General features: G+C 38.4%; 2 protein-coding genes across 10 annotated transcripts; one reads left to right on the top strand and one right to left on the bottom strand.

The window, feature by feature from the left end:
• The first annotated feature begins 327 nt into the window (after positions 1–327).
• On the top strand, positions 328–4,958 carry LOC148079844 (claudin-10-like). 3 transcript variants are annotated; one of them, XM_087791525.1, is made up of 8 exons: positions 328–839; positions 959–1,200; positions 1,427–1,557; positions 3,710–3,847; positions 4,057–4,218; positions 4,289–4,370; positions 4,434–4,541; positions 4,681–4,958. In XM_087791525.1, the coding sequence occupies exons 3-8, from the start codon at positions 1,473–1,475 to the stop codon at positions 4,865–4,867; spliced, it is 762 nt and encodes a 253-aa protein (XP_087647651.1). In that variant the 5' UTR covers positions 328–839; positions 959–1,200; positions 1,427–1,472; the 3' UTR covers positions 4,868–4,958. The 3 variants fall into 3 exon arrangements, with proteins under 3 accessions (XP_087647651.1, XP_087647650.1, XP_087647649.1); XM_087791524.1 differs by having other exon boundaries at positions 959–1,557; XM_087791523.1 differs by lacking the exons at positions 328–839; positions 959–1,200; positions 1,427–1,557 and having other exon boundaries at positions 3,253–3,847.
• A 739-nt stretch (positions 4,959–5,697) lies between these two features.
• Positions 5,698–15,270, bottom strand: dzip1 (DAZ interacting zinc finger protein 1). 7 transcript variants are annotated; one of them, XM_087791527.1, is made up of 19 exons: positions 15,164–15,270; positions 14,584–14,680; positions 13,848–14,468; positions 12,869–12,953; positions 12,163–12,278; positions 11,928–12,086; positions 11,003–11,056; positions 10,873–10,935; positions 10,675–10,803; positions 10,461–10,509; positions 10,322–10,372; positions 10,168–10,227; positions 9,768–9,916; positions 8,242–8,431; positions 7,940–8,117; positions 7,482–7,834; positions 6,373–6,494; positions 6,139–6,298; positions 5,698–6,063 (listed from the first exon to the last, which is right to left on the bottom strand). In XM_087791527.1, the coding sequence occupies exons 2-19, from the start codon at positions 14,584–14,586 to the stop codon at positions 5,972–5,974; spliced, it is 2,634 nt and encodes an 877-aa protein (XP_087647653.1). In that variant the 5' UTR covers positions 14,587–14,680; positions 15,164–15,270; the 3' UTR covers positions 5,698–5,971. The 7 variants fall into 7 exon arrangements, with proteins under 7 accessions (XP_087647653.1, XP_087647658.1, XP_087647656.1 ...); XM_087791532.1 differs by having other exon boundaries at positions 14,549–14,680; XM_087791530.1 differs by having other exon boundaries at positions 7,482–7,819; positions 14,532–14,680.
• Between the last annotated feature and the right edge of the window lie 12,605 nt (positions 15,271–27,875).

Genomic DNA, 27,875 nt, shown 5'->3' on the forward strand with positions numbered 1-27,875 from the left:
GGGTTAATTTTGTCTGCATGAAGTAGTATGAGTAAATTCTAAATAAAAAGATGTATTGTTTCTCATTTGTCCAAAGAATGCGATGCTGTTCATCTCTTTCCTATGTTGCAGGACGAGCTCAATGATGCACTGTCGACGGGGGAGTACGTCAACAACACCTCACATGAAGAGCCCACATCCAAGTCGCCGAAAACATGGCTGCATCTTCCTTTTTACCTCGTTAAAGAGGTTTTTCAAAGAAGTGGATACTGGCTCCATATCAATATATATTTTAACAAAATCTCTACTTCAAAATAGACTTAATAGATTTTAGTTAGTTAGTGTGAATATGTTTGTTTTGATGATTTGGCATTCGATTACTTCAGTTTTAATTCATAGCATAATTTGGAATTATAATTATTATTAAAACATTTTTTTGGGATTTTCTTTTTTGTTTTTTGTTTTTTTGATTTGAGAAATGCTCATAATGTATAATTGTATTCATTAAATGAATCTGTGTTTCCTCTGTTGCTTTCTCACCAAATGTAATCTTTGTGTGGCACTACGGATGATAGTTTAGCATGTTTAGTTTATAATCAGATTGGCGATTATTATTTTGAAATCAGACTTGTCTTTGTTTTATTGCATCATTATTTCATGATGCAATCAGGGGGAATGTAAGGAAATGACAACTTTACTGTAATCAATCATCTAGATTTAACACACATTTCAAATAGTCACTTGATTAACTGATAATCTTTCTCTGGTCTCTGGACACCTGTTTGAGAACTCACACTGAAAGACACAGTAGTCCAGCAAGTCACTGGGAACAGATTCTCTCTTGAAGACAACAACTTTTGGTAAGTTTCCAGTACGATCACGTGCGACCGGCCATCTTAGAATCAAGTGTTTACAGTTACTGACCAATCCTACATGTACAATTGACTAGAGGCGTTAACCTGAATATTCTACTATAAAGATCCACCATTTTGTGAGATCTGTGCGTTCTGGCATTCGAAGACGTCTGCGATAGATCTCTCTGCTTGCTAGCGCCCGTGATCACGTAAGTTTGTCTCTGACTTCTGCATAATTCACTAAACGAGCATTTTTCTTAAACTCATCCATGTGTCTGTCCTTCATTCCACCACCACTTACGAGGCTGGGGAGGGGTCGGTTCATTGGAACACAAAATCCCTACAACCAAAGAGTGTGTTTTTTAAAGGTACGTATATGCAGGGGTGCCCCCCACCCCCTTATCCATGTGGATCACCACTATTTTGTAAGTGGATTAAAAAAAGTAATGGCCACAAAATGACACCATATGCTCGGCAACTTAAGCTCCCTCTTGTTCAAGTGAAGACAGAGGCCATTGTTTTTTCATCCTGACGCCACATACAGTCAAGAGAGGTCCTTAAAAAAAGGGATAACAAGCCTTTTTTCTTCTCCGGCATCTGAATTCTGATGAGCTCACATAATACCGGAGCTGTGAAACGATGGTGGGAACAGTAGCAGTGCAGGGGACCCCAGAAAGCAACCGCAGAGTTTTAACGGCAGCATGTTTGGTCAATCTACTCAGCGGTAAGTTAACTTGAAATGATATTAAAGCACCTATTTATTTAAGTTCAGCCAAAAAAAACAACTTTGGTTACTTTTAATTAATGTTTATGAATGTAAAGAAAATGTTTGTTAATTTAAATGATGATGTTGCACTACTTAAAGCATAGACTATTGTATAATTAAATTGATACATGGTTACATCAAGTTTAAAAACATAAATAAGAATACAATTATAGCGCTTTAGAAACTAGTACATTACATGTACATATATATTGTTTTCATTTGTTATTTTTCTCACAGATGTTTTAAAGGCACCTCTGTGAAGAAGCACCACTTAACGAATGATCTTCATCATTTAATTTAATATAATTTAAACAAGTCTTCAGGTCAACCAATGAATGTTTTGTATGTTGTGCTAGTAACGAAATAGGGGATTCAACAAAGTAAAATTCAAGTCATTAATCATGTTACATTCAAATAAAAAGATCTATATCAATCTACCATTACTTTGTTGACCCAATTTTGTTTTTCAAATCATTAAATATGCATTTGAAATGGCGACTTCCCAACAAATCTCCCTCACACTGCTATGCTAAGCTAATCCTGATTCTAAGCTAATACTAAAAGTTGCAGACTCTTTATTAAATATGAGAGATCAACACTATAAGTTCTGTACACGTTAGTATTGATATATTATGTGCTGGAACATCTCACATTCAATGCTGAGTAGTTTGTCTCGTTTTATTTATTCATGCGTCGTCAACTGCTTGCAGGCGTATCAACCGTCGCTTGTTATTGTTTATACGTAAACAGAGTGGTTGCTGCTTTCTTACACAGCAAGGCAGATCCATTACAACTGAGGTAAGACTTTCCCTGCAGAAGAACGCAAACACTCAGTAGTGAGTCATATGGAGGACAATCTGGCTTGTCTTTGTTGTGCCCTCAGCTATAGGATGGGACCAGCCTTGTACATTGGACTGGTGGGAAGTTTCCTGATTATTCTCCCCACCGTCATAAACTGGTTAACCATTTGGTTTAGTCCAAAAAGGTAGAAAAACACCCTATGATCAAGAGTGACGATTAGTTTGAAACTGACCATGATATGTTCATTCATTGGCAGACGTTACACGGAACACTTTGTCAGTCCGAAGAACCACAACAGAGGATTGAAAGAGCAGCAGGACATTTACAAATATGACTCCTCAAGATGTTCAAGCTACAAGATTGATGTCGTGGTTGTTTGATTTTTTTTCTTTATGAAGAAATTATTTATGGGCTCCCACGTTTGTCATAAATGAATGGAATACTGAAGTTAATAAACATATTGAAACAAACTTCAATAACATTGTATAAGACTGAATGATTTATTATAATTTTTATTACATTACATAGTGTCACAAGTGTAGTTTTTTAGGTTTGTCAATGAATTGAAAAGGATTTTATTGTGGGTTTTTAAAGCTTTATTTGGGTACTTTTTATCTTCTCTGTAGATCAATAAACACAGGTTTAACTTGATGTGGAAGGTGTATTTCTTAAATATATAAAAATATTAATCGACCACAACTTATTAGTTTAAATTACCAGAAGCAAATACCTCGACCTTGAACTGTGTTTGTGATTTATCTACATATATATTTGATTGATTTGTGATAGAGCAGTAACGTTCATCCTAGCGGGACTAATAAGGGATTCTAAAAAAAAAAAAAAAAAATGTCTTCCCAAATCCAACCACAAAATGAGCAGGAAGTTACAAAATAAGTTGATTTTCAGTCAATAATATACATTTTAAAACATTATATTTTCTGATATAATGATTCTACAAGGAAAAATAAGCAATATTCTGTGACTTGATCACATTTGTTCACGGAGCATGAAGGCGTGAGAAAATTCACCCGTCCAGTTTCTTCTTACTGGGAACATGATACCTGCTTACAAGGCAAAACTATCCCGGTGATAAGAGAAGAAACAAACCAAGCAACCATACTCTCAGCATCACATCAGCAATGGCATAACAGGGAATTCCGCTAAACTGGATTTACACTTTACACTTTTTGTATTTTTAAAAAACATATTTTCAAAATGAGGTACAGGTCTATCGTGATGTACACGGAGATCGGCTGTTTTGTCTCATGTCTGTGCGGCTGGATCCTCGTTTGCTCAACCCTTCCGACAGAATACTGGACTTTCTCTGAAGTGGGCAGCATCGTGCTCACAACCTCCAATTACTACTCAAACCTGTGGAGGGACTGCATCTCCGACACCACAGGGGTGTCCGACTGCAAAGACTACCCTTCAATGTTGGCTCTTCCCGGTAAGATACATCCTTATACCCAGAAAATGTTGTGTTAGGTGGATTCTTAAGTATTAATCAGAGTTTAAATGCCAGAAATCAGTTTGAAACCCTGTGTAACTTGATTTTACCTTAAGTTAAACTATTCATTGTGGATTAAATGTTCAATATGAAGATCCATTTATGATTTTTGATGATGGCCCTAAATGAGTCCCACATGTCTTTGTCAGGGTTTCTTCATGCGTGCAGAGCTCTGGCGGTCTGTGCCGTCATCACTGGTTTCTTCGGAGGCGTCCTGACTCTCATTGGGATGAAATGCACCAAAATAGGGGGGTCAGAGATCGCCAATGCTCGTGTGACCTTTGCAGGCGGGCTCACCTACCTTTTTTCAGGTAACATAACACAATAAAATCAATATTAAACATGTCCTTTTAAGAAATTCACACTCATATTTCATTGTAGGTTTTTGTGCCATGATCACCTACTCCTGGTGGGCCAACAGAGTTATCACAGAGTTCTTGGATCCAAATTTCAGGGCTCAGAAGTATGTGTGTTGCTGAGGCGTCGTTGATTTTAAATCTAAAAATGTGCCATACTTTCTGACCAGATTTGAACTGGGAGCGGCTGTCTTTGTTGGATGGGGTGGTTCTATTCTCCTGCTCTCTGGTGGAGCTGTGATGACTTTCTTCTCAGGAAAAGAAGGTTTGCCATCAGGGTGAGTTTGCCAAAACATTATGACTACCCACCCTAATCCAAGGGAATCCCCACAATGCTACAGCTCTAGTCATTTAGTCAAGACACAAATGGATATAACTTCACAGCTGAGGGAACTGTACCTATAATATTCCAACCAGCTCTTCAGACCTGCCCCGGAGACCACACACCTACGCCACTGCCAGGACCAGGAGGACCTACATGCTGCCGCCCACCACCTCCAGAGTGACTCTGGCTCCACCACTCTTCTACGAAGACAGGAGGACCAGAACTCCCAGAGCTCCGACAGCGACGACTCGCTCTTACAACCGGGACGACTTCGTCTAACTAGGCGTGTTACATTTTATGTGGAAAAAAAGGCCATCAAAAAGAAAAATCATAATAATACGTTTGTAATTAAAAGATTTTGTAAACAATTGCAAGTTGGTTGTCTTTCTTTATCATGGACTTTTGTTCAATTTTCGAAAATGTAAAGACAAACAACATGACTACAACTATGTGCTGTGTTAGGAAACGTATAAGTTTTTCAACATCTATCCCAACAAGAATCTGACACTCCGATCCTGCAGGGGGCAGCAGTACCCATCGATTTGCACACGGCAAATACTTCGCCACTCAAATAATGTGTGTGTGTGTGTATATATATATATTTATACTCATCAAAAAATCACAAGATTTATTATAGCAGAAATATACTAACAAGATTAAATTTACGGATGTTTTTCCTGTTGTGGTTGATTCAAATTTAAACCAAAACATTGTTTTTGTATTGAGAACAAACTCATTCAACAGAACAGAAAGGAAAATAAAAATGGTCGTCTATATGACATAATAAAATATTATTTTCATTGTACACATAAAAACATTTCAATCATTTTTTCCATGGTCAAAAGGTTTTGTATCTAAAACTCTGGGCTGTGGGGTTTAAGAGGAGTCAGCTGAGGCGGCTAAAGTTTAATTTCCTGCGAAAAGGAAGGACAGAATAAATCCCCCAAAGGATACGTCAAATATTTTGGTTGTCATGGCAACACTTTGGGCCGACATGGTAGAGGGAAGGCCTGTTAACTCCTGACCCCAACCTCTGACCGCAGCTTGACCTTGTGTTTTATTAGTGTTATTGTGTGAGCAAGTCAATGAGTTATTTCTACAGGTTTATATGGCACAATACGCTTTATTGCCTCCAAGTATAGTTACACAATTTTATTATTTTAAAACATACAAGATGTACACAATTTACAAAAACAAAATAAAAAAAAACAGAAGTGCAGAATCTATTTCCTAAAAAATGTGGCGTCAAGTACACAGTTGGCACAAGGCTTAATCAAGTAGAAGAATATAAATCTATTAGAAATGATAAAAGGAGTGGAAAATCCCTTTAGAAAGTATTGCTCGTGGTTGAGTATAAAAAGGTGGTTGTGTGAAGAGGTTTGTTCAGTTGTCATGGCTGTCATCAGAGTCGGTGATGTCACTGAGCGAACACAGGCTGCTCTTCAACGTGCTTCCTGTTCCAGCTCCAGTCAAACCTGACAAACACACAACGTCTCATCAGCAACAGTAGAATTATTTGCTACTAAAATACTCAACACCATGATGCCCACCTGATTTGGGGGCTTTTCCAGTCGAGGTTCCCCAGACGCTGGTGCTGGAAGAGTCCAGACTTTTCCTCAGGGATCCCGAGCTGGGAGCCGTTTTAAACTTGTCTTGTTTTTCTTCTAAAGACGAGACGACCCAGTCGCTGCTCTCGTCCAGATCATCATTCTGTCATCACGATTTTAGACAAATCTTATTTCAAATCTTTCAACTTTGTAGCACTTCAATGACGCGTTACTTACTGAAAGCTCCTGGACCTCGTCCCTCTTCTGAGGTAGGATGCTGACGCCCCCTGCTGGTTTCTTCACTGTCCTGTCTGAGAACTGCTTTTCCAACTTCGCACTGAGATCAGCGATTTTATTTTCTACAATCACATCAAAATGACAAAAACACTTAAGAAAGGTTTTCAGATTTTTATTTATTTTTTACTTTTCTTAACCGCAATTCTTCTGCTGCCCTCTGTCATCACTTCCTTTTATCCCCTCTAGGCTTCATGCATGCCTGAACATGAGCTATTCATATGTGCAGATGCCCAGACAATCATATCATCCGCTAGGCCTCACTTGAGTTCTTCGACTCAATCGTTCAAGGGACACAAGCTGCAGTATCAGACCGTTTAAGACTTACTGAGAGAAATCCAAAAATAATTACACTTTTTTTTTCATCACTCAGTCAAGCCAACTACACATATAGAATTAGATCAGTGCCATCACAATATTGAATTGTGTTAAATTAAAAATGTGAAACTGTTATTTAAAGCATTTGATATTTATTTTTGATTAATTTAATAAATAAATATTGAAAGGTTAATTATTTGTATGTGGAATACTTAAATTCAATAAGTTGTATATTGAAAAAGGTTGAATTAAGTGTATTATATGCATTATTAATTAATGTAAGATATATAGACATTGTGGACTTCAGAGTATGACATCACTCCCGCTGAAATCCTCCAACATTAGGAAGATTGAACATGAAATATAATGTTAGCTTTTTGATACCCCGTATATCTGGAAGACACCCCAATTAAGACACCAGTGATTCTATGTCGTCATGTGATCGATCGTTTATGGGTCACATGATTGGCTGAAAGTTTGATCAAGTAGCACTGTATTCCTTCACTATTTCAACAACCTTTTTATATTGAATTTAGAATTTAAATATAGAAATGATTCCATTAAATGATTACAAAACATAATTTCATTCTTAAATAAATGCAATAATTCAAACATGTTATTCGAACTTTTCAATATTATCGCCCTGATCTACTTCCATATTCACCCTCTACCCCCCAAAAACAATTTAAATTATTTAAGATATTTAAGGTATTAAGGGATTATGAGCAACTCACCTTTACCAGGCTTTCTCTGGTCCACGTTTGTATTCAGGTCTCTGTAATTTTTGAGTTGGTTCGGGTCGATCTCCTGCAGCTCACTGACTTCAGACCAGTCATCGTCCTCCTCCTCCATCTCCTCATCCTCGCTCTCCACCCGAGTGACCGCTGTTCTGCTGACGGCCGGGGAAGATGAAAATCTTGACGGGGGCGGTTTCGACTGGACCAGGCTGGCCTGACCCGATCGGTTCTGCAGCACTTGGGTGAGTCTGCTCTGAGGTCCGGGGGTCCTCTGGAGTTTTTGTGGCTGTTCCTCCTCTGACTCAGAAGATTCCTCGTCAGACTCCTCATCTGAGCTGAAAGGTGGAGTTCTTAAAGAGTGGAAGAAAAACTTAACATACAAGATTTAAAACTCACTGAAGATATTTAAATATAAAAACACTGAGAACATTTTGTTAAATTTCTAATGGGTTTACTTGGATGTGAAGGCTGTCATGGCGGCGCTCCTGCTGTTGGGCGTAGAAGTCTTGGGTTGTGTATTTGTTCTTGATCTTGGTGCTGGTTGAGGGGTCTTGGGATGCTTGACGGCAGATGCCGAAGCTACCTGTGTGGCTCTGGAGGGCAGGCTGCTGGATCGAGGTCTGATCTGCAAAACTATCAGAAGATATCCGTCAACATCTCCGTGGATTATGTGACGTGGATCATCATGTGTCATGGAGGGATGTAAGTGATGATCTCAAGCACAAAGAGACTTAAGTGACTCATTCCAGCAAAGCACCTTGAGCCGAGTGTCTGGATCTATTCGGGCTCTCTAGATCCAAGTCTTTCCCCAACTTCTGCTCCACAGTGCTGAGCAGCTCCTCTCTCTGGTTCCAGTACTCCGGCATTCCCTTCGCCACGTTTTCCCTCTTCGACTGTAGTCTTGTCATGATGGATTTGAGCTCCTTGTTCTTCACGCCTCTTTGATCCTGAAGAGAACAAAAATTCAAATCTAAAACTCTTATATGCCCAAAGAAGTTTTCATTTATCATTTTCATGGAACTTCTCTACTGATTCAAAATTAATTAGTCCGAACTTTTTTATGTTTTTTCTATGTGGATATGATTACATCCAAAAAAGTTCATAAACATCCCTTTTTTCCAAACTTAGCCACTGAGACCATTTATATTTTGACAGTAGTGGATAAAAGTTCAATTATTTGTAGATACATGTTTACAAATACATTTTATTGTAAGAATATTTTAATCCAGAAGTACATAACATCAAATGCTGGGTTTTAAACGCCTTAAAAAAACTTACATTTAACAATACTTAAGAATTAAACAAAACTATATAAACCAGGGGTTTTCAAACTCAATCATAAATGGTACTACAATCTTTTAGGCGAATGTATTTTACACTTTTCACACTCTTTTTAAAAGTATCAAATTCCCATTAAATTCCTTTAAAACCACCTCCATTTTTATGTTGTTGAAAGTCTCTGTATATTTGGTGACAACATAAACTTTGTTCCTTATCTTGAAACTGACGTCTGTATAGGTCAGTGGTTATAAAAGTTTGGTCACCATGGGGAGGCAATTGGAGGGAAGGGAAAAATGGAATTTTAATATAATATGGTAAAGTCTAGCTCTCATCGTCTTCATATTGTCATATTTGAGACTGTATATAACCACATATCCTGTGACGATGTCACTTTGTATGTCAGCCTGGCTGTGTTGCCCGCTAAACAATCAGCCATTAGTAGCTTTAACTTGAGAGCAGGATAGGACTATTTCTCACAGAAAAAAGAGTCCTGCCATGGAAGATTCTTCTCATGATTATCTAAAACGCAAACAGAGAAATGGCCACAATTTCCCGAAATGTTTAACAAATAATAAAAAAAAGTGAATAAAAGAAAAAAAACGCAATAAGCTGATGTTTCTTTACATATTTGTAATCATTTGCTGGTGACTAGAGCGGCCTTAGCAGGGTGAAGTTTGGGAACCCTGGGTATATGTCACTATATTAACTTTATCTACTTTGATTTTCAGCCAACGATCCCACGGGCTACATTACATTGAATTGTCGGGCCAGTGTTGGCCCCTGGGCCCTGAGTTTGTGGTGTAATCAGATGAAACCACTATGTCCATAAAGATTGAATATTGAGTTACTATTTCAGCGAATAGATCCTGTGAAAAACTTTTAATAAACTGTGATAAAACTGCAAAAGATTCTCTTCATTGTTTTAAAAAACAAAAGTATTTAAGAAAATGAAATAAAAAGAAAATGCAACAAAGATATCTCCAGATTCACTGAACAACTCACATGCTCCACTCCGAGGTTTTCCAGCTTCTTTACAAGCTTTTGTTGAAACTCCTGACGAAGATCTTTCTTGTTAACTACCCTGCGTCTCTTCTCTGGAACTGACTCCGGCTTTTTCTCCACCGGCCTTCTCTCTGATGTGCTGCTGGAATCTAGAAGACGATAAAAAAGAGGTGAACAAACAAAACTGAAGGGTTGGAATATTTTTTTTTTTTAAAGAGCATGCATTTGCAAACAAGCGAGTCAGAGATGAATTTGGTTCAAACAGCAGAATGGAAGACATAACAATGATTTTAAAGAGCATAAATAATGTTTTAAAAGATGGCACAGGCCAGGAGCACAGCAGACTGATGGACCCATGCAAGCGGCCACTGATGGAATCTGTCATCACTTCTGTTTTTACCTTTATCTTCTTCTGAAAGCTCCTGTATAGGATCCAGCTTAAGAGCCGAACTGGGCTCCTCTTATAATCAGACGGAACACACAGGGTCAGAACCCTGACGTGCAACAGAAGCTCATGCTCAGCTGTTTTGTTCAAAAATATTGATGCCACTTACCAACAACGACTCTCTTTGCCTTTGGTTCTGGAACCGGCGTGCTGACCAAGACTGAGGAACGAAAAGGACCAAAGTGTAGCTGCTATTAAAACCATGAAAACCCCCAAAATGTCCAGAAATGATTTTAAAGTGAACTTACCTGGAACTTGAACAACTTTGCTGGGTTGATTCGAAGATAACTTCTTGATCTGAAAGTAGAAGAATAATCTTAAAAGACTAAAAAAAGGCATCACTATATAACTCTGTACAGTGTACATGTCGAGCTGTGTGTTCTAATACAGGAAATCCTGAACAAGGCTGCCCCTCCGCTGCACTTCCTCCGACACAATGATCGCACTGCAGCGCAGACGAACCTGCTCCCTCTGGTCCCTGATGATCTGATCCTTCTCCTGCAGCTTTCTGGCCGTCTCCTCTCTCAGCCGCAGCATCCTCTCCTCGTGCTCGGACGCAGACGAGCGCATCCTGCTCAGCTCGTTCAGCAACTGAGGAAGAAATGCACCAAATTATGTAAAAGCTGTCATCTAGAGAAGAACTGTAAAACAAATAAATACCTGATTTTTTTCAGACTCATGCTGTGCCTTGATTTCCTGCAGTTTAGATTTCCATTTTTTGTCCTGGAAACAAAATAGCTTCATGATTATAATGTTGAATTAAATTTAAATATTGAGTCTCTGAGCTGACCTGCTTCTTCAGCTTGTTTTCATCCTGCTGGAGTCCGTGATTTTGGTTGACGTCCTTGAAACACACATCATTTAAACTATTAGAGAGCAAATCTTACTATAATAATGTGAGTTTAAAAAGTGACAAGAACTTAAAACATATCTCGTCTGAAGCAGGAGTGTGAAAAACATTCACACAAGGGGCCGAAATTCTTTCAGTACTTTTTAACAGTTTCTAATTCTCAAGTTCTTTTAATTCAACTCGTACAGTTTTCTTAGCCAATCTTAATATCTGTCATCTGTAAAGATCCCAACATCGACATTAACTTTTATTGCCTTTGATTTTGAACCAATCCTCCAGTGGGCAACATAAAATGACTTGGCATTTTATGTAACCAAATTGTTTTCTCGCAAGTACGTAGTTTGTTTGTTTGGATGTTGTCATTCAAACAAATGTGATTAAAGGGAAGTTTTCTGTTCAAATCTTATTTCATCTTTGCTCAAAAGGACTTAAAAAAGAGGATTCCAGATACAGACTTCAAAAACAAATCCATACCTTTTCCCAGCAAAGCTGTTGTGGAGCTAAACATCTATTTATTTTACACTTGAGGCTTCATTTGAGATCTAGAATGAGTTTACACTAGTGTGGGATGATGAAGAAGTGTCATGTTATTTAGAGGTCAGTAGGTACCGCTATCAGTTAACAAATGATGTGATGTTTCATTAGAAAGGAAACAAAGGAACAAAGTACAGAGACCGACATCTAGTGGACTTATGACTTATAAATTATGACACTGTTTCATGAAGCTTCATCAGTTTAAAATAGTTAAACATATGCAGGCGTGGACCATTGACCATGAAGGTTCAATCTATCTCACTCAACATCATTAATAAGTCACAATGTCAACAGTTTGACACATGATTCAAATCGTTGTTTCAATACATACGTTGATGGACTGAATGTTTCGGCTGTAGAGAAACTCCATCTCTCTGCGGATGCCGTCCCTGCTGTCCTCTATCTTTCTGTCCGTACGAACCATCTCCTCTGCTTTGAAGCGATCCAACTCCTTCAGCAGGTCTTTCTGCAAAGACTGTTGCTCTTTCTCCTGCAATTTCAAAAAAATAAAATCAACTACCGGAAACTATCAACACAAACGGCAGAAGACGTGTGTTGTTTTTTACCTGAGTCACTTTGTCTTGTAAAGTCTGCTGCTGCTGTGAGATCTGCTCCTTCAGTTTGTTGATCTCTTGTTTCAGGCTTTCGATGCGAAAGATATTCTCATTGTCAGACTGTGACTCTGGAACAAAAGATGAAACAGCTGTTGCCAGATCAAATATATAAAAGATAAGGACAACAAGATGTTGTTTTTTTATCATGAAGGTAGACAATAACAGCAAATAACCTAAACTACTATATGAAGCTTCTATGTGAGTAACTCAGACCCACATTTCACCTTTGTCTACACTTTTAATGACATGATTTCATTTATTTTCGATCATAAAATGGTAGTTTAAATCTTAGGTGAAATATATCAATACACATTTACTTTTAAATATTTATAAATGTATTTTTGTGGTCTTTTCTACAGCTAAAAAACATGTTTTACATTACTGAACAATTACAATGAAATCATTATTATTTAAAAAACAATGACGAATGACTTTCGGGAAGTGTTACCTATTAACTTTTCTTAAAGTTACATTTTTAGTTGCATCTCTGACCACCATGGCTGAATAATTCATTGTTTGTTATAGTTCAATATGAGTTATAAGTGAATTATTTCCATGTTCAGCTTTGTCCTCTCTTATCTTGATATCGAAATATTTTATATTTTATTAGAATGAGTCGGTCATGTTAGTGTTGAATGATGTCAGAGGAAACACTTACGCTTCTCATACTCCTCAGGATGGCGGCGCTGCATGTGACCGTGGAGGAAAGAGGAGTTGAGGAAGTTTTTTCCACAATGTTGGCACTGAAAGAAACGAGAAACAGCAGCATATTATCACCAACAAAATCACAACACTGGATGTAAAACATTTCCTTTTTTACATCAATCTTAAACATGGAAACACTGGATAATTTGGCTAATGTCTTACATTTAAAATGGCAAACAAGTCACAAATAAATTGGTCAATAATTCACAGCTGAAGAGTCCAGTATGTGTGAAAAGAGCAGATCGTACATAATGCTGTTTTTCAACTCAGTTAGTCACACAGCAAAGAGCTGTTATTAAATTACACACATGGAAATTAGAAATGCAATTTAGCGACTGTTTAGCCGTGGTCGTCCAACACTCAAGACGTCAGAGGTCGATTCAAGACGCACGTGAGCTCTCCATCAATTATTAATTGACGTCTGTTAGCAGCTAGCAGACACCTAGCAACCACATGCTGTCATGACACACAATACTAGCGTTGCCGTGGCAACACCGTGGCCAGGTCAGAGGCAGCCCTCGAAGTAAAGAGGGTTTGATCTCAACTAAAAATAGATTTGACGACCAAAGACTGTGTTTTTTAAAGGTGCGTGCATATAGGGGTGCCCCCCACCCCCTTATCCATGTCCACTATTTTGTAAGTGGATTAAAAAAAGTAATGGCCACAAAATGACACCATATGCTCGGCAGCTTAAGCTCCTTCTTGTTCAAGTGCAGACAGAAGCCATTGTTTTTTCATCCTGACACTACATACAGTCAAGAGAGGTCCTTAAAAAAAGGATAACAAGCCTTTTTTTTTCTCCGGCATTTGAATTCTGATGAGCTCACATAATACCGGAGCGGTGAAAAGATGGTGTGAACAATAGCAGTGCAGGGGACCCCAGAGGGAAGGGGGTGGGGGTGCTCACTCTATTGATGTGTGTCTTTTAGTACCTTTTGGCTGTTCAGGCGGGAAGAGGACGCCAGGAGAGACTGCTGGGTGCGAATGATCTTCTTTCGTTGTTTGAGCTCGTTCGTCAGCTCCTTCATCCGCTCCTCCTGCTTCTTCTGCTGATCCAGCAGATGATCCTGCCGCTCGCCGGCAGCCGCCAGCAGCTGTTCCCGATCCTTGTCGCCCGCCGAGAGACGCTCCTCGATCGCCCGCAGGTTCAGCGTCAGGAACTCCTGACAGTGGAGGAGCCACTCCACCGTGAGCTGGGCCAGCTGGAGCAGCTTGACCAGCGACGGGTCCACGGGGCTGCGGCACCGCTGGCAACGCTCGCCGTCCAGGCAGCAGAAGGTCACGGTGCTGATGTGCTCCTGGAGGGCGTCCACGTCCAGCTCGCTCACCACCAGGCTGATGTCCACGGCGCCGATCCGCCTCCAGTCCACGCTCTCCCGGCGCGGGCGGAACCTGAAGGGGAGGATGGAGGTGGAGGAGGCGCCGCTGGACGGAGTCATGGCCGGCGCCGAATGCTGGCTCAGTGGAGAATTGAGGAGGGAAGGGATCCCTGCTGACGAATGGGTCCCCTGGGAGTCACCGGTGAAGGGGTAGTAAACGCCGTCCTGGAATGGCTGTAAGAAAAACACCTTGAAATCTCACCTTTAATCCTCATCTAAGAATATGAATCCACACACCATCGTCCATCATCTACCTACGCAGCTGTGCCTCATGGACCACGATCCTTACCATCTTCCACCGACTCCCAATTCACGGCATGAACAGAATCTCTTCTGCTCTATCGGTTCCGCCTCCTTGCAGTCAAGACTGGGCGTCCCTCACGTTGCTATGGAAACAGAGAGGAGCGTCCCGGTGGGGGCAGGAGTGTTATGAAAACAGTTGCTACAATGAGCACATGTTTACCCACAGAACCAACGAACGAGTCCTGGGAGAAACGTTTTTTTATTTTTTTCATTTTTTTAAACCGTAAATATCAATTCAGCACGTTTTAATCGATCCCTGAAACAATGATCGACAGCTAAGCTAACGAATCTCTTGACTACACAATACTTTTAAAATGTCTTTTTTTTATTCTTGACATGTTTGAACTTGCCCGAGAAAAGTCGTGCGCTCGAGGACACCAAAAAAAAAAAAGAACTCACCGGAAGTTCCTAACGGTCCACGATGCTAACACTTAAGTTGTTTTTTCTCCTTTTAAAGAAGATACTTTTGGTTCAAATAACGTGTATTTATCCATCAAACGTCGCCGCTAACGCGTGAGGCTGACGAGCAGCATCACACTCGTGCTTTAGAAAAGAAGGAAACTCACCTAAACGTGGAGTTTTAGAGCTTTTTCTTTGCAAAAGTTTTTTACCTCCGCGGGTACCCCGGACGAGCAGAGAACCTCCACATTCCTAAATCCTTGGTCAGTCCAGGCGCTCCAGTGAAGCTCGCAGGCGTTAACACGTAGCACTTCCGAATCCTTCAAAATTAAATCACAACATATAAAAGAAATATACAAAAATACAATTGCTTTTAAATACAGTAAGTTAAAAATAATATGAATAACAAATAAAAACAGTCCTACAGACTTCAGTTCATATTTTGTCTGCCTTATTATTGTAGTTTACATTCATTGTTTTAAATCACGTCTCTATATGTATCCACGATTTAGAATTAGCAATATTCACGGTTAATTCCAAGGTCTCCTCGGGCCGATTGTTTGAGTCGCATCTTCAAAAGTTACGTTAAAACGTGTCTCTTATTTTGAAGACAGGAATACAATCCTGTTCGTTCAGGTAGAATTGACGCGGCCTGCAGAGGAGAGGGGGGGGAGGGGAGGTGGTCCCCGGGGATTTGGAGAAGGAGGCTGACTAAACATGGACCGAGGATCTTCCTTCTCAAATACACCTTAACGAGAACAAAGCAAACGGAGAATAATTATTCTGCCTTAAACACGACTCAACATATTTACATCATACGTTCATGTTTTTTAGAAAACTTTTAATAAATGAACTTATCGCTGTTGTCTTTTTAAATAGCTCCCTCTTGTGGCTAAAAGTTCAAAGACACTTTATAGCACTGTATTTTATAAAAAATATGTTTAACACAAAACAAAACAAAAAGGTATAATCTAAACACTTAATCGTAGTTAGAGAGACTGTAGATCTAACTCGTGTACAGGAGGTTAAGAGTGTTGATGACTTGTCAGAGAAAATGGTTCCACAATTCTAATCACTTTAAACATGTATTTACTGTAATAAATGGCGCATAAACGCCTGCTTTTGTCTCCCTGGCAACGCTATCAATACTTTGGTAAGTGATTACATTAAATGTGAGTTTAAATCACATGTTCACCAGTAGAGGGCAGAAGACTTCAAGGTTAGATTATCGGGAACAAATCAGGATCTGCAGAATGATCAGAAAAACGATTCCCTTCCAAACTCAATGCACCGTAAAACGATGATATTTATTACTTATTGGAGTTATTTACGTCAAAAAAAACAATTTGTTATTTTTTACTGATTGATTTACTTTAATTTAAATCAAGTTTTCATAAACTTTACAGACCTTGTACTAAAAAAATGTTTTTTAATTCTTATACGATTGTATCCCTGGTGCTATTTATGAGCTGCAATGAGAGAAACACTTCCTCTCCTAATATTAAGTAAAATGAAGTGACTTGGCAGTGATCACACAAACATATACACCAGCAGATTTCCAAATATAACAGACTTCGAAAGCAACAAAAATGAAGTGTATGAACAACTTATCAAGAGTGATGTTGACATACTCAATCACCTCATGCATTCGATCTGTGTGACTCACAGAATAGAAACCTGTTGGAGCAAATTAAGACAAGAAAAGACAAGGGAAATAGCTGCTTTAAATGCAAAAGTTGTTTTTATTTCCAAAGGTTCTGTCATCAAATAATTTCCGGCATTCTTTATGGACTAGTACGTCAAAAAGTATAATCCGATAAAATTAACTAAACAGTACAAAGAACACGTTATATTTTAAAAGTTTTTATTTTCTTTAATATTTTACTTGCAGAAAAGTTAATGATATGTTTTTGGTTTATCCAGAAATACAGTCTCATATTTGGAATTTAAACTGTGATTTGAAAATGTATTTAAAATAAAAGAGTTTTTTTTTCTCTCCTTTGTACAGGCTTGTCATTAATGCAGCAATAAACTAAACATAACTAAACCAAACTAAAATAATTGTTTCTGGCTCCTCCAAGTTTAACTGCAATACCATGAAACCTCAAACCCTCAATATGTATGAATCCTATATGCACTTCTGAAGCTATCAAAGAACATCAGTGCATGAATATTGAACGTTTTAAATTATCACTTACATTGAAATAAAAAAGATTTACATCTTTTTTTTATTAAAATTTTTCTTTAAAGATTTTGGTCATTTAAAAAAAAAAGGAATTAAATGATTTCTCTTGAAAACATTTTTTCTACTGAATAATTGAATTATACATTTGTTTATAATGTTTTATTTTTTTGGTTTTAAAATAATTTGGTTGGAAAATAATCGAATATTTTCAAACTTAGTTTTATGAGTTTTATTATTTAATTCCAGTAATTAAAAAACAAATGTTGAATCCATTACCTTTACATTCGTAGACTTTTAAATTAAACATAAAAGTTGGTATAATAGTGCTATCTTGTTATATAGCATTTAAAAGTCTATAAATTAAGAATTACATTGAATTTAGCAAAAATGCATATTTTTTTTATAACTGAATTAGAATATTATAAGAATTTGTTAAAAGAAAAAAAAAGAAAAAATTAACTTTGAAATGATTAAATTTCACTTGTTCCTTTATGAGGGCCATTCACACACATACTCATACCTACAGACAATTTCCTCAAGTTCCCAATGAACCTCTGTATGTTTTTGGACTGTGGGAGGAAACCAGAGTGCCCTGAGTAAACCCAAGCAAGACAGGGAGAACATATAAAACTCCACACAGAAAGGTCACAAGTTTCCTCCCGCCTAACAAATTCAATATTTCAATATAGAATTTATTTAATAAAATGATTGAATAAAATAAAATAAAATGCTAAAAACCCAACAACATTTCAATAAAACAATTGAATTCATGTTTCAATGTGAAATGTTAAATGAAACCATCTTATATTTAACCGCACTGATATTCTTCCTTATGAAGCTCTAAAAGTTTAAAAACTCTACTTTTGATAACATCTTATGAATGACTGAGGATATCATCCACAACGTTTTCATTCTTAACAATAAAAAACAAGACGGAAATCATAAAATAAAACAAACATACATGTATAGTTGTATAGAGTTTCCGTTATTATCAGATGAATTCCCAGATATCTTCGTTGTTTTGAGTCCCATCGAAGTTTATGAGAGTGATAACCAGGCTTGATCATGATTCGTACTAATGTTCAAGCACGAGTTTGCGTTCGGGGGGAATTAGAGTCGTACCAAAGAGTCGAGGTACGACTTGTATTTCATCACATCGCCCTCGTCATCAGGGTCCCGGTGCGGCTGCCATTTCCCCTGCCAGTCCCCAGACAGCTTTGTTCGTGTCCTGACAAATAGAGATTTTAATTTGGGCAGACAGTGCTGCCTAAAAGCAGGATAAACCGAGGTGAGCGGCGTTTCCCTGTGAGAGAGACACTCAGAAGCATCCCAATGAATCCAGGCTGGTTTGGATCTTTTTTATTTGTGCTCCCGCACCTTATTTTTAGTGATTGTTACACTAAAATAAAACCCACAGTTTTTGATTCCCGAGTCAGAGAAGTTGCAGCGTCACATTAGTCATACAGTAAACCTGGAGCAGAGGTGTGCGGAGGAAGAGGAGTGGAACCTCTCGAGATGAGTAAGCGCGGCCCTACACTCAATTTACTGCTTGATTTATGACTTCATTTCCTGCCGAAGTTCTCCGAGCGGCTGAGGAGGTATATCTTTCCCACTATAGGAAACCGTGGCTCCACTTCCCGATTCCCCAGGAGAGCCACTCTTTCCTTAGTGGAACTATAAATAATGGCTGCAGATGCAACTTCACGCGGAACAAGGAAGCGTCGACGCAAACATATTTATTCATGAAGAAGGTCCTTCTTCACTCCACGCAGATCGTCGGGCGTCTCTTTGTTGCTTCAGACGAGGCGTTGAGTATAATTCTTTCAGATATTCTACAGGATTTAACGACGGCGAGCACGTGTTCTCCGCGAATGCATCAAGCCGAGGAGCTTTTCATCTGAGACGCCGCTTCAGAGGAAGGCGATCAAAGTGAAAGGTCACGGCGGCAGAAAGTTTCCTCAAACCGCTGTGTAGTAAAGGGTAGCGTCTGACAGGCCGCTGTGCCATAATGTTCACAGATTTCATCCAGACAAATGGAAAGTGTCAGTTTTGCAGGAGCGTCTCGGAGCCGGGCGAGGGCCCGCTGGTTTTTCAGCCTCAGACACTTTGTTGTCTATTTTCAACGGAGCAGCCGCAGAGGTCACCGGCGGTGAATCAGCCTGGTGGGAAGGAGAGATGAAAGAGTGCTGAGACGATGACGGGAGAAAGGAGAGAAACATCCCACCGTTTCCTTTCATTGTCCCCTATGAGTGCCGCTCGGGTCGGGTGAGATATAAATATAGCAGACAAGTGATGAGGTTTGCACTGTTTTGTTCCCACCTCATCCTCCCACTGAGAGAGGCGTCCCAGCCTCTAGGTGGCAGCGCAGATATTAGACACGCTATCAGGCGCTTGGATCTACAGAGGTGTCTATTTATACCGTTGGCGTAAACAATTACTGATAATAAAGAAAAAGAAATACGTTTAACATATTCCAGGAGGCATTTGTGGTCCTTGAGCAGATTTTATGACGTATAATTCAACCAAAAACACGACAAAAACAATAAAAAATAAAAGTTTTAAATGCATCGTCTCAGAACAACCAAAAATAATTGAAACTTACCACAGAATATGATGAATTACTAAAATAAATCAACTTTTAAAATGTGTTGTTGTTCAGTAAACAACTTCTTATTAGAGATGTGAGGACTGCAGAGGGAATTTTATAAGTGACTTAGTGGTTAAGATGAGTTCATTTTTTTCATTGATTTACTTATTTGTTGTGTTTCATATGTGTTTATGTTTGTTCTCAGTGCTTTTACAGTTTCAAAAAGTCGCAGTTCATCGAGTGTTCACTTGAGGCTGACTGCAGAAAAAACAGAAGTCACTTACACACCAGGACAAACATTTAAAAATCCATATTTACATCCTTGTTTGGGGTATTTATTACATATGGCTTCGGTATTGATTCAATTCTATTTTCCCTTTTCTATTAGCCGCCATGTTGACTTTCAAACCGTGGCTCAGTAACAAACTGGTCGCAGGTACTAAAGTCTATAACTTTTACCACGGGGGCGCAGTGGTTTGCGAGGGAGCCAACTTTTGACCTTTTCTTCCGTTTTTATGTTCTTCCTGTGTTAACTCTTGGCCCTCCGGTTTCCTCCCACAGTCTAAAAACATACAGAGGATGATTTGGAACTTGGGGAAATTGTCCATAGGGATGAGTGTGTGAATGTTTTTCTCTCTTTGTGTGTCCCCCGCCTCCCACCCGTAGAAACTGGGATAGACTCCAGCCCCCCACAACCCTCATAAGGGAAAAAGCGGCACAGAAAATGAGTAAATGATTGTTCCGAGATCTTGACAAGATTCTCGCCCGTTTTACACATAATAAAGTCTAGTTTTAAAAACTGTGACTTGTTATTTCAAAAGTTAATTTGAGTTGATTGTGTTTCATACTCCCACGGCGGCCCTTATGAAACTCTCTCATTCAGAAATGTTGAAGCAAATTTGCTGCTTTTGTTCCCAGTGAGTGAAAAGTCTGAAGAATTTGCTATAATGGCCAATGATTATTCTGCAAGGCAATTGAAACTCTGAATGCTATTCATCCACAGGAAAAGACTTGAGAGACGTCAGCTTGCCTTCTTGTGTCAGACGAGGGAGTAAAGGTTTTTTCCGTACATTTCCAGAAGTCTCTGCTTATCCTTTTAATTGAAGATTTTCGGGCAACTTTTCGGGGGCCAGCCAGTGCGTCAACGTAAATGTCTGAGTGGCGATTAGAAACGGCACATGGGGAGATGGCAGCGTTCACAGTAAACCGACCGAGGGAGAAATAATTTCTGTCTCACACTCAGTCAGGCGCAGCTCCAGGCAGTTAAAGTAGCACCTTGTTATGACATTAGCATCTAAAGGAGTCATAATTTCTACACCACTGCTTTTTTGACTCCGTGCCAGCAAATGCTTGTTAGATTTCCCCCTTTAGGTGCCAAGTCGCCAGACAATTAGAGCAGCTTTTGTTCTGACCGCCCTGAGATATTCAGGGCCCAAAACATTCAAATTGGTAGAAAGTATAAAGAAGAATGATGTCCTGTGTCGAGTCATAGTTCCCAGATATCAAAGATGATCTTCACTTATGCATGAATGCAAAGCAAGAATAACATTATTGGAGCTACTTTCTATCTCGTTTAATCTTACCTTTTAGTCTGGCTCCCATCAGTAGCTCTCAAAGCAAGTCGCCAGCCTCCTTCCTAGTCACACTTTTTCTCATTTATTTTCACTAGTTTGGCTCACTTGCTAGCCAACTGCAGCCTGGCAACAAACCAGTTAGCCACTCTGCTTAAGAGATTTGGTCATTATCCCAGATAAATACAAAGCTATAACCTCATCAATGCAACACAAATATTTGGCTGTTAACCCTTGTGTTATCTCAGGGTCAAGATGACCTGGAGACCTGAAAACAAATGTGTTTCTGGTATCCCTTTTCAGGCCTCTGGGTCATCTTGACCCTGAGATAACACACGGGTTAATGGTTAATTCAACACCAGTCTGCCGTCCTGATCATGAACACTCCATAATTATTCACACACCCACCATACAAAAGATACCATACTATTGCTTGCAACTCTTGTTAGTGTTGAATGCAAAATCACTGTCAAAGAGAACCTTAAAATTTCACTTTTCTATCTTTAGTCTAAAAGAAATCCTTACTTTATTTTATTCATCTCTTTTTGCGTACAATGTTAAATATTGCAACTACCACATTTTCACTTGAGCCCACTTAAATCTAATGGTCTAATGGTAAATATATCTAATATTTATAGTATTTATCTTATTTCATCTTATATATATATTTTTGAATCTGAAATAATTCAGCAAAATCTGGTTTATTTGGTATAGCACATGATTCATCTTAAGGTAAGGTAAGGTAAGGTAAGGTTAAACTTTATTGATCCCTCAGGAGGTCTCCTTTGGGAAATTGTTTTTTTCCGGTAGCCAATACATACAGCAATTTTTTATTAAAAAAAAAAAAATAAAAATAAATAATAATAATAATAATAACCTTAAACCTTAAATCGTTCCTGTATTTTCACAACAAAAAATATGATCACTGAACACTGAATGCTCCTACCCAGATACAACACTAATAGACTCAGGAACTCATAAATTCCTGTGCTATTAGATTGTATAATTCTGAGTTTGGGGACAGGAGTGGTGTGAAAAGATGATGTTCCATGTTAATCTTTTTATCCTTTTTCTTTGTTATTTATGTTTGATTATGTTCTTTATCTTTAGATTTTGATTGTTTCATCTTGCACTTTCTTTCCATTGCACTTTGTTCTTGTTCTTGTTTCATGAATCTATGGTCTGTGTTGCTGTATGATGGAAAAACAATTTCCCGAAGGAGACCTCCAGAGGGATCAATAAAGTTATATCTATCTATCCAACAAAAAACATACTGTTGGCTGATCTACAAAGACTCCTATATGCATTTACTCAGTACCACTTATGAAGTTTGTAAGAGGGGCTGTAACACTTAATTTGACTGATTTGACGGATTATAGAGCAAATTCTGAATTCTTGCCGTCATATAAATACCAAGCTGAAATACCCTGAAATAATAAAAGACCAAATAACAGCAAAAACTCTGAAGAGAGAGGGGAAGGAAAGAGAGAGAGTGTGTTTACAGAGATAAGTGCTAACATATTTTTCAGTCTTCTGCAATATTGCAGAATGTCAAAAGATTGTTCTGCAATTCAATATAATTTCTGCAAATACATAAACCTCCAAACTACAACCCCTTCAACCTAATTATGCTTACATTTACATCATATATAGATTTGTAACACATAACATTACTGTAACTCTTTATTCTCTCACTCTACTTTTAATTTCAGTGTTCACAGATCCTCCTCTGCAGCGAAGTCATCATTCCCTAAAACCTCCACTGAGGAACTAGAAGTATAACTACCAATTTATAAATGTACTAGTCATCACACACACACATCATCCTTTAATACAACATACTAAATACTAATACTAATACTAAAATGGTATCACCATAATAATGATGTATAGAAAAACAAAGTTGGTATTTATTCAAATAAGTAGTTTGATGTCTATCAGAATTTGTAGAACAAAAAGAAAATAAGAAAAAGAAAAAAGTTAAATTGAAACCTTTGTTTTCCTTTAACCAGAAAAATACGTAGTCGGTCGGTGAAGTTGACAAGTTGGTGAAACAAAATACTAAGCTTGACACTGTGGAACAAAGTTCAAACAACTCTGCAAATGACAAGATTATTATATGATCACAAAAATACCAGAACAAAATGATAAAACTTGGAATAAACAAGACAAATAAAAGCTTACTAACTAGTTTGAATCTGATTCACCAAAAGTGTGCTTGCATAGAAGGACCTTTAGAGCACAGAGGTCTGGATGACTTTTGTTCATGATCACAGCTTTAAACACAGTTTTAATACAAGAAACACTCAAAATTCACATTAGTATTGACAGCGTCATGCAGGATTTATTGAATAACGATGAGTTTTATGTTGCAATTCTCAAACTTGAATCATCATTTGATCTATGATAAATACGATTTAAAAGTAAGTTAGTAAACCGTTTAACAGTGTTATAAATAAACTAAATTTGTTAAATGTATTTCTGTGTGACCATTGATTGTTCTGAAGTTTGTGAAATATAAATTTAGCGGAGCTTCCGCTGACGTCACATACACGGAACTCAGCGCTTTCAGCCTTTATTAAGCCTTTATTTACCAAAAAACTCTCTATTTGTAGTATGAGGCAGATTCCAATGATGAATCAACATTAACACTTACAAGAACGTTTGTTATTGTTGACTTTCATGTCCCGACTGAAAGTTTCTCTCGTCTCTACAGAACAGCAAATTGAACTGCCTCGTTTTGCTTCTTCTTTCTTTTTTCTCCGATCTGTTAATATTTTTTGTCGTGATGCTTCTCCAGATGCTTAATAAAGTTAGTGCTGTTGAATCCTGTGAAGCGCTTTTTCCTCTCCAAACACCCTCTCACATCTTCTCATCTTCTCATCTTCTCACATGATGTCAGCGCAAATATAGTTATTCAACTGCATGGATCGCAGCTCTTTCCTTTATACCTAATCTGACTTTTAGAGGCTTTTTTTCATTCTGCAAAATTGCAGGTTGATTAATTTTTCTCCAGCAATCTTGAAAATTGGTCTGCAAATTGTAGAGTGCAGACGGGTCTTTCGAAAACTGGAGATTATGAGCTTTACAATTGCTGAAAGAAGCTAGAACAATGTAAATCATCCTTATTTAATATGTATTCAATTTGGTTTTGCATTAGAATTGTGCCGATTTCAACCTTTTTGTTGCAAACTATTATAGTTTAAAAAAATGAGCTTGAATTATATATATTTATAAAAATAAATAAACGGTTTCTATATATGTGTTTTAAAAAAGACTTTAGGAAACATTTATGGAATCTATTTCAGACTTAATGTAACTTGTGACAGGTGGAACAAATGAGCCAGCGAAGTCGGGGAAGAGATATGGCCGACATCCAGAACGGACCTGCTTGGTATTCCAACAGCAGTTCTTTGTGGTGTCAGTGCGGGACAAGAGAAGCACTTAACGTGACATTTAGGGATGCTCGGTGATTCTCTCTGGAGGCCCGGTGAGAGGGGGTGGGGGGGGGGGGGTTCTGAGGAACTGTTGATGTTATCTCAGACATGTGTTCTAAATGCCAAGAGGGCTTCTTTGCCCGGGAGCACCGTCCACTAAGATAAGAGAATGTAACCCGACCTCTGGTCCGGCACATCTCCAACTGGTTCTGGGCGCTCACGTTAAGCTTTGTCTCAAATGGGCTCATCCTTTTTCCATCAAAAATGATCTTTTAAGGCTTAAAGAACAATCTTCTTAGATTGTACATTATGACTGATGTTATCCCTTGAAGATATCCACACATGCAGGGTGCATTTTAAATAGTCGCAGCACAGGACACACGAGTGGGCGAGAGGCTTTTCGGAAAAAGCTCCATCACCAGATGGTTGCGGGGCCTTTGGCCATCAGAGGGGTGTTTTTTTGGGGGGTAAAATCAAATCGACGAATCAAACTGTTGGAGAACGACGCTGCCCTGGATGCCAGTCATTATAAAGAAGCATGAATATTTAACACGTGAGAAAAGGTCACTGGTAATTGCTTATCGAAGGAATGACCTCATCACTCCATGTGAAATGAGTTTGATGTCTTCTGCTGGGATGTTAGACATCCTTGAAGAATATTATCAATTTTCCATTCATCAATCTTGGCCATGAAATGAGCCCCGGACTGATTTGTAATTCAAATAAGGCGAGTGTATTCATTTTGCAAATATATATTTGGGGACTGTGAGAATTAGGCTTATGGAAATATAGCGGCAGAACCACAGTTTAGGGAACAAGGTTAAGCATTAACGAAGGGATACTCTATAAATCTGCTGACCTTGTGGAACTCCACATGGTTCTATATCAAAAAAATGTTCAGCAAGTCAGTTTTTGCTATGTCAGGAAAAGTTCTAATGAAACACATTCTGGATCATGTTTTTCAAGTTTGCCGAATACAATTTAGATTCAGAATATTTAGTAATTTTTTGGTTCTTACCATCCAAAGTTATATGGTAAATAATTGAACACATATACTTAAATTTTAACCATTTAATCATCCTATTGGAGTACTAGGGTGGCTGGAGTCTATCCCAGCTACTTGGGGCGTTAGGCAGGGGACATCTACAGACAATTTTTCAATTGATCTATGTGTATATTTATTGGTTTAGGAATGAAACCAGAGTAAAACCAAAAAAGCACAATGAGAACATACAATCTCCACACGGAAAGGCAGCAAGAAGGATTCAAACCAGCAACTGTGAATATTGCTGATGAATCCACTATGCCCCCTTAAGATCAACATCACTTTATCCTTAAGACAAACTCTTGAATCAGGGTTTTCAAACTCGATTAAAAAAGAAGCCAAGAGGTAATAATGAAAACAGATTTAGAAAGTTCGAGAAGTTTAAACAAAATGTCTTTTTAACAATCAATCAATGGCTATTTTTGTTTCTCTTTCCCAACATCCGAATCGGAGGCCAAATAACGTAAGAATAAGTACCAAAAATGAGTCATTCACTTCAGACAAAAGGGCTTTTTGAACATGTTTGTATCACTGAAATGTACTTGCATTATAGGTGATCCGGTTTTGCATAAAACTAGCATTCAATAGTTGCTATAGCTCTAACTTGAAATGACAAGGCTGACCCTATTAGCCCCCCCCCCACCCCCCGGTTCGGTTTAACTTGGTCAAGCCAATTCAAAAAAGTAAAGGATGCACTATTCCCATTAATAACCAGAAGTTAACTGAGTTGGCTTCTTTTTTAAGGCTAGAAAATTTTGTGCCAGGACCTGTGAAACAGAAAGATATAAATCTCTCCATCTGTGTTGCCACTCACTTAGATTTTACTGACTCTGTTAAAAGTTGAATCACTATGAAGACCAAGGTTTATCGTTTTTCAAGTCTTACATCTTATAACCTTCAAGCAAACCTTTCAGTGCTTTGAACATACAAGCTTTTTCTTTGTAATTACTGAGAAAGAAAAGTAAAAACACCGTGTTACAAGTCAGGTTGTTGAGCACTGATATTTTCAAACTTTCTCTGTCATTTATATTCCTCTTTATTATCATATATTTCTATTGCAAAACATACAAATAAAGATCATATGCATCTACTACTTCCCCACAGGCCCACTTTCCCACCTTCTCGCTTCTTATCCAGGGAGGAAATCCAGTTTTACAATTTCTGCCATCGCAGGGCTCCGCGAACATCTGAAGCTTTGATGTTTTGTCGGTCTAATGCAGCTAAGCAGCTCGCCACGTCTGCCCTTGACGAGATTCTCCCCGTCTGCTTCCACTTCTCTTCCGCAATAACGTTTGCTTTTGAAGAATCTCTTTGTTCACTTCCTGGAAAGTTGTCGCCTGAAGATAAAGAATTCTTTCGATGAACACCTGTGAAAATGAAGGAGAAGAATTGATCATTAAATGTTTGCGTGAGACGAGCTCTTCCTCATTATTTGACATGGATTTCTCCTCCAACGACTTATCACTTTAAATAACTGGTTACATTCACAACATGAGCCTCCTACAGTATGAAGTGTCTGGAGTGTCTAGATTCATGCAGCATGTAGTCTTTAGCGGTGTTGCTGCAAATTGAAGTTATGACTGCCAGAGATTTTTCTTTGGCACAGGGCCGAACGCTCCCTGACTCAGCTCAAAGATGGAGAGAACCTGGCAGTGATACAAACCAGTGGACCATTACTTCTCATGACGGACTGACAACCTCGGCCAAGAAGGTTGTGTTCATGAAATCCAAATTCTTAAATGAAAATGGCAACATTTTGTAGAAATATTACATGATTTGTTCTGGTCTTAAAAATGTTCTCATCAGCCCAAATCATCAGTTTTGAACTCTTCTGACGGAAAGTAGTTTTTTGTGTTGGTCTTCTTTTGAGTGAGATGTTGGTGTGAGAAAGATAATCAATAACACCCTGAAGTGGACATTGATTGTTCTGGTGAATTAAATAATACCTTATTAGTTTATTTATAACACTTTGTATAGACCTGATGTTTTTATTTTCTATTTATTTATACGAAGGAACTCAACAATATTCACCGCTGCTGGTGGAAACTAAATGT

The sequence above is a fragment of the Callionymus lyra genome, chromosome 5, assembly GCF_982586985.1.
Source record: "Callionymus lyra chromosome 5, fCalLyr1.hap1.1, whole genome shotgun sequence".
NCBI lineage: Eukaryota > Metazoa > Chordata > Actinopteri > Syngnathiformes > Callionymidae > Callionymus > Callionymus lyra.

Coding starts and splice junctions, on each gene's coding strand:
- LOC148079844 (XM_087791523.1), top strand. CDS start 3,616: ATGAGGTACAGGTCTATCGTGATGTACACGGAGATCGGCTGTTTTGTC. Junction 3,848..4,056: donor TTCAATGTTGGCTCTTCCCG/GTAAGATACATC, acceptor TGTCTTTGTCAG/GGTTTCTTCATGCGTGCAGA. Junction 4,219..4,288: donor GCTCACCTACCTTTTTTCAG/GTAACATAACAC, acceptor ATTTCATTGTAG/GTTTTTGTGCCATGATCACC.
- dzip1 (XM_087791527.1), bottom strand. Junction 11,057..11,927: donor GAAACATTCAGTCCATCAAC/GTATGTATTGAA, acceptor GTGTGTTTCAAG/GACGTCAACCAAAATCACGG. Junction 10,804..10,872: donor ATGAGTCTGAAAAAAATCAG/GTATTTATTTGT, acceptor TTTCTTCCTCAG/TTGCTGAACGAGCTGAGCAG.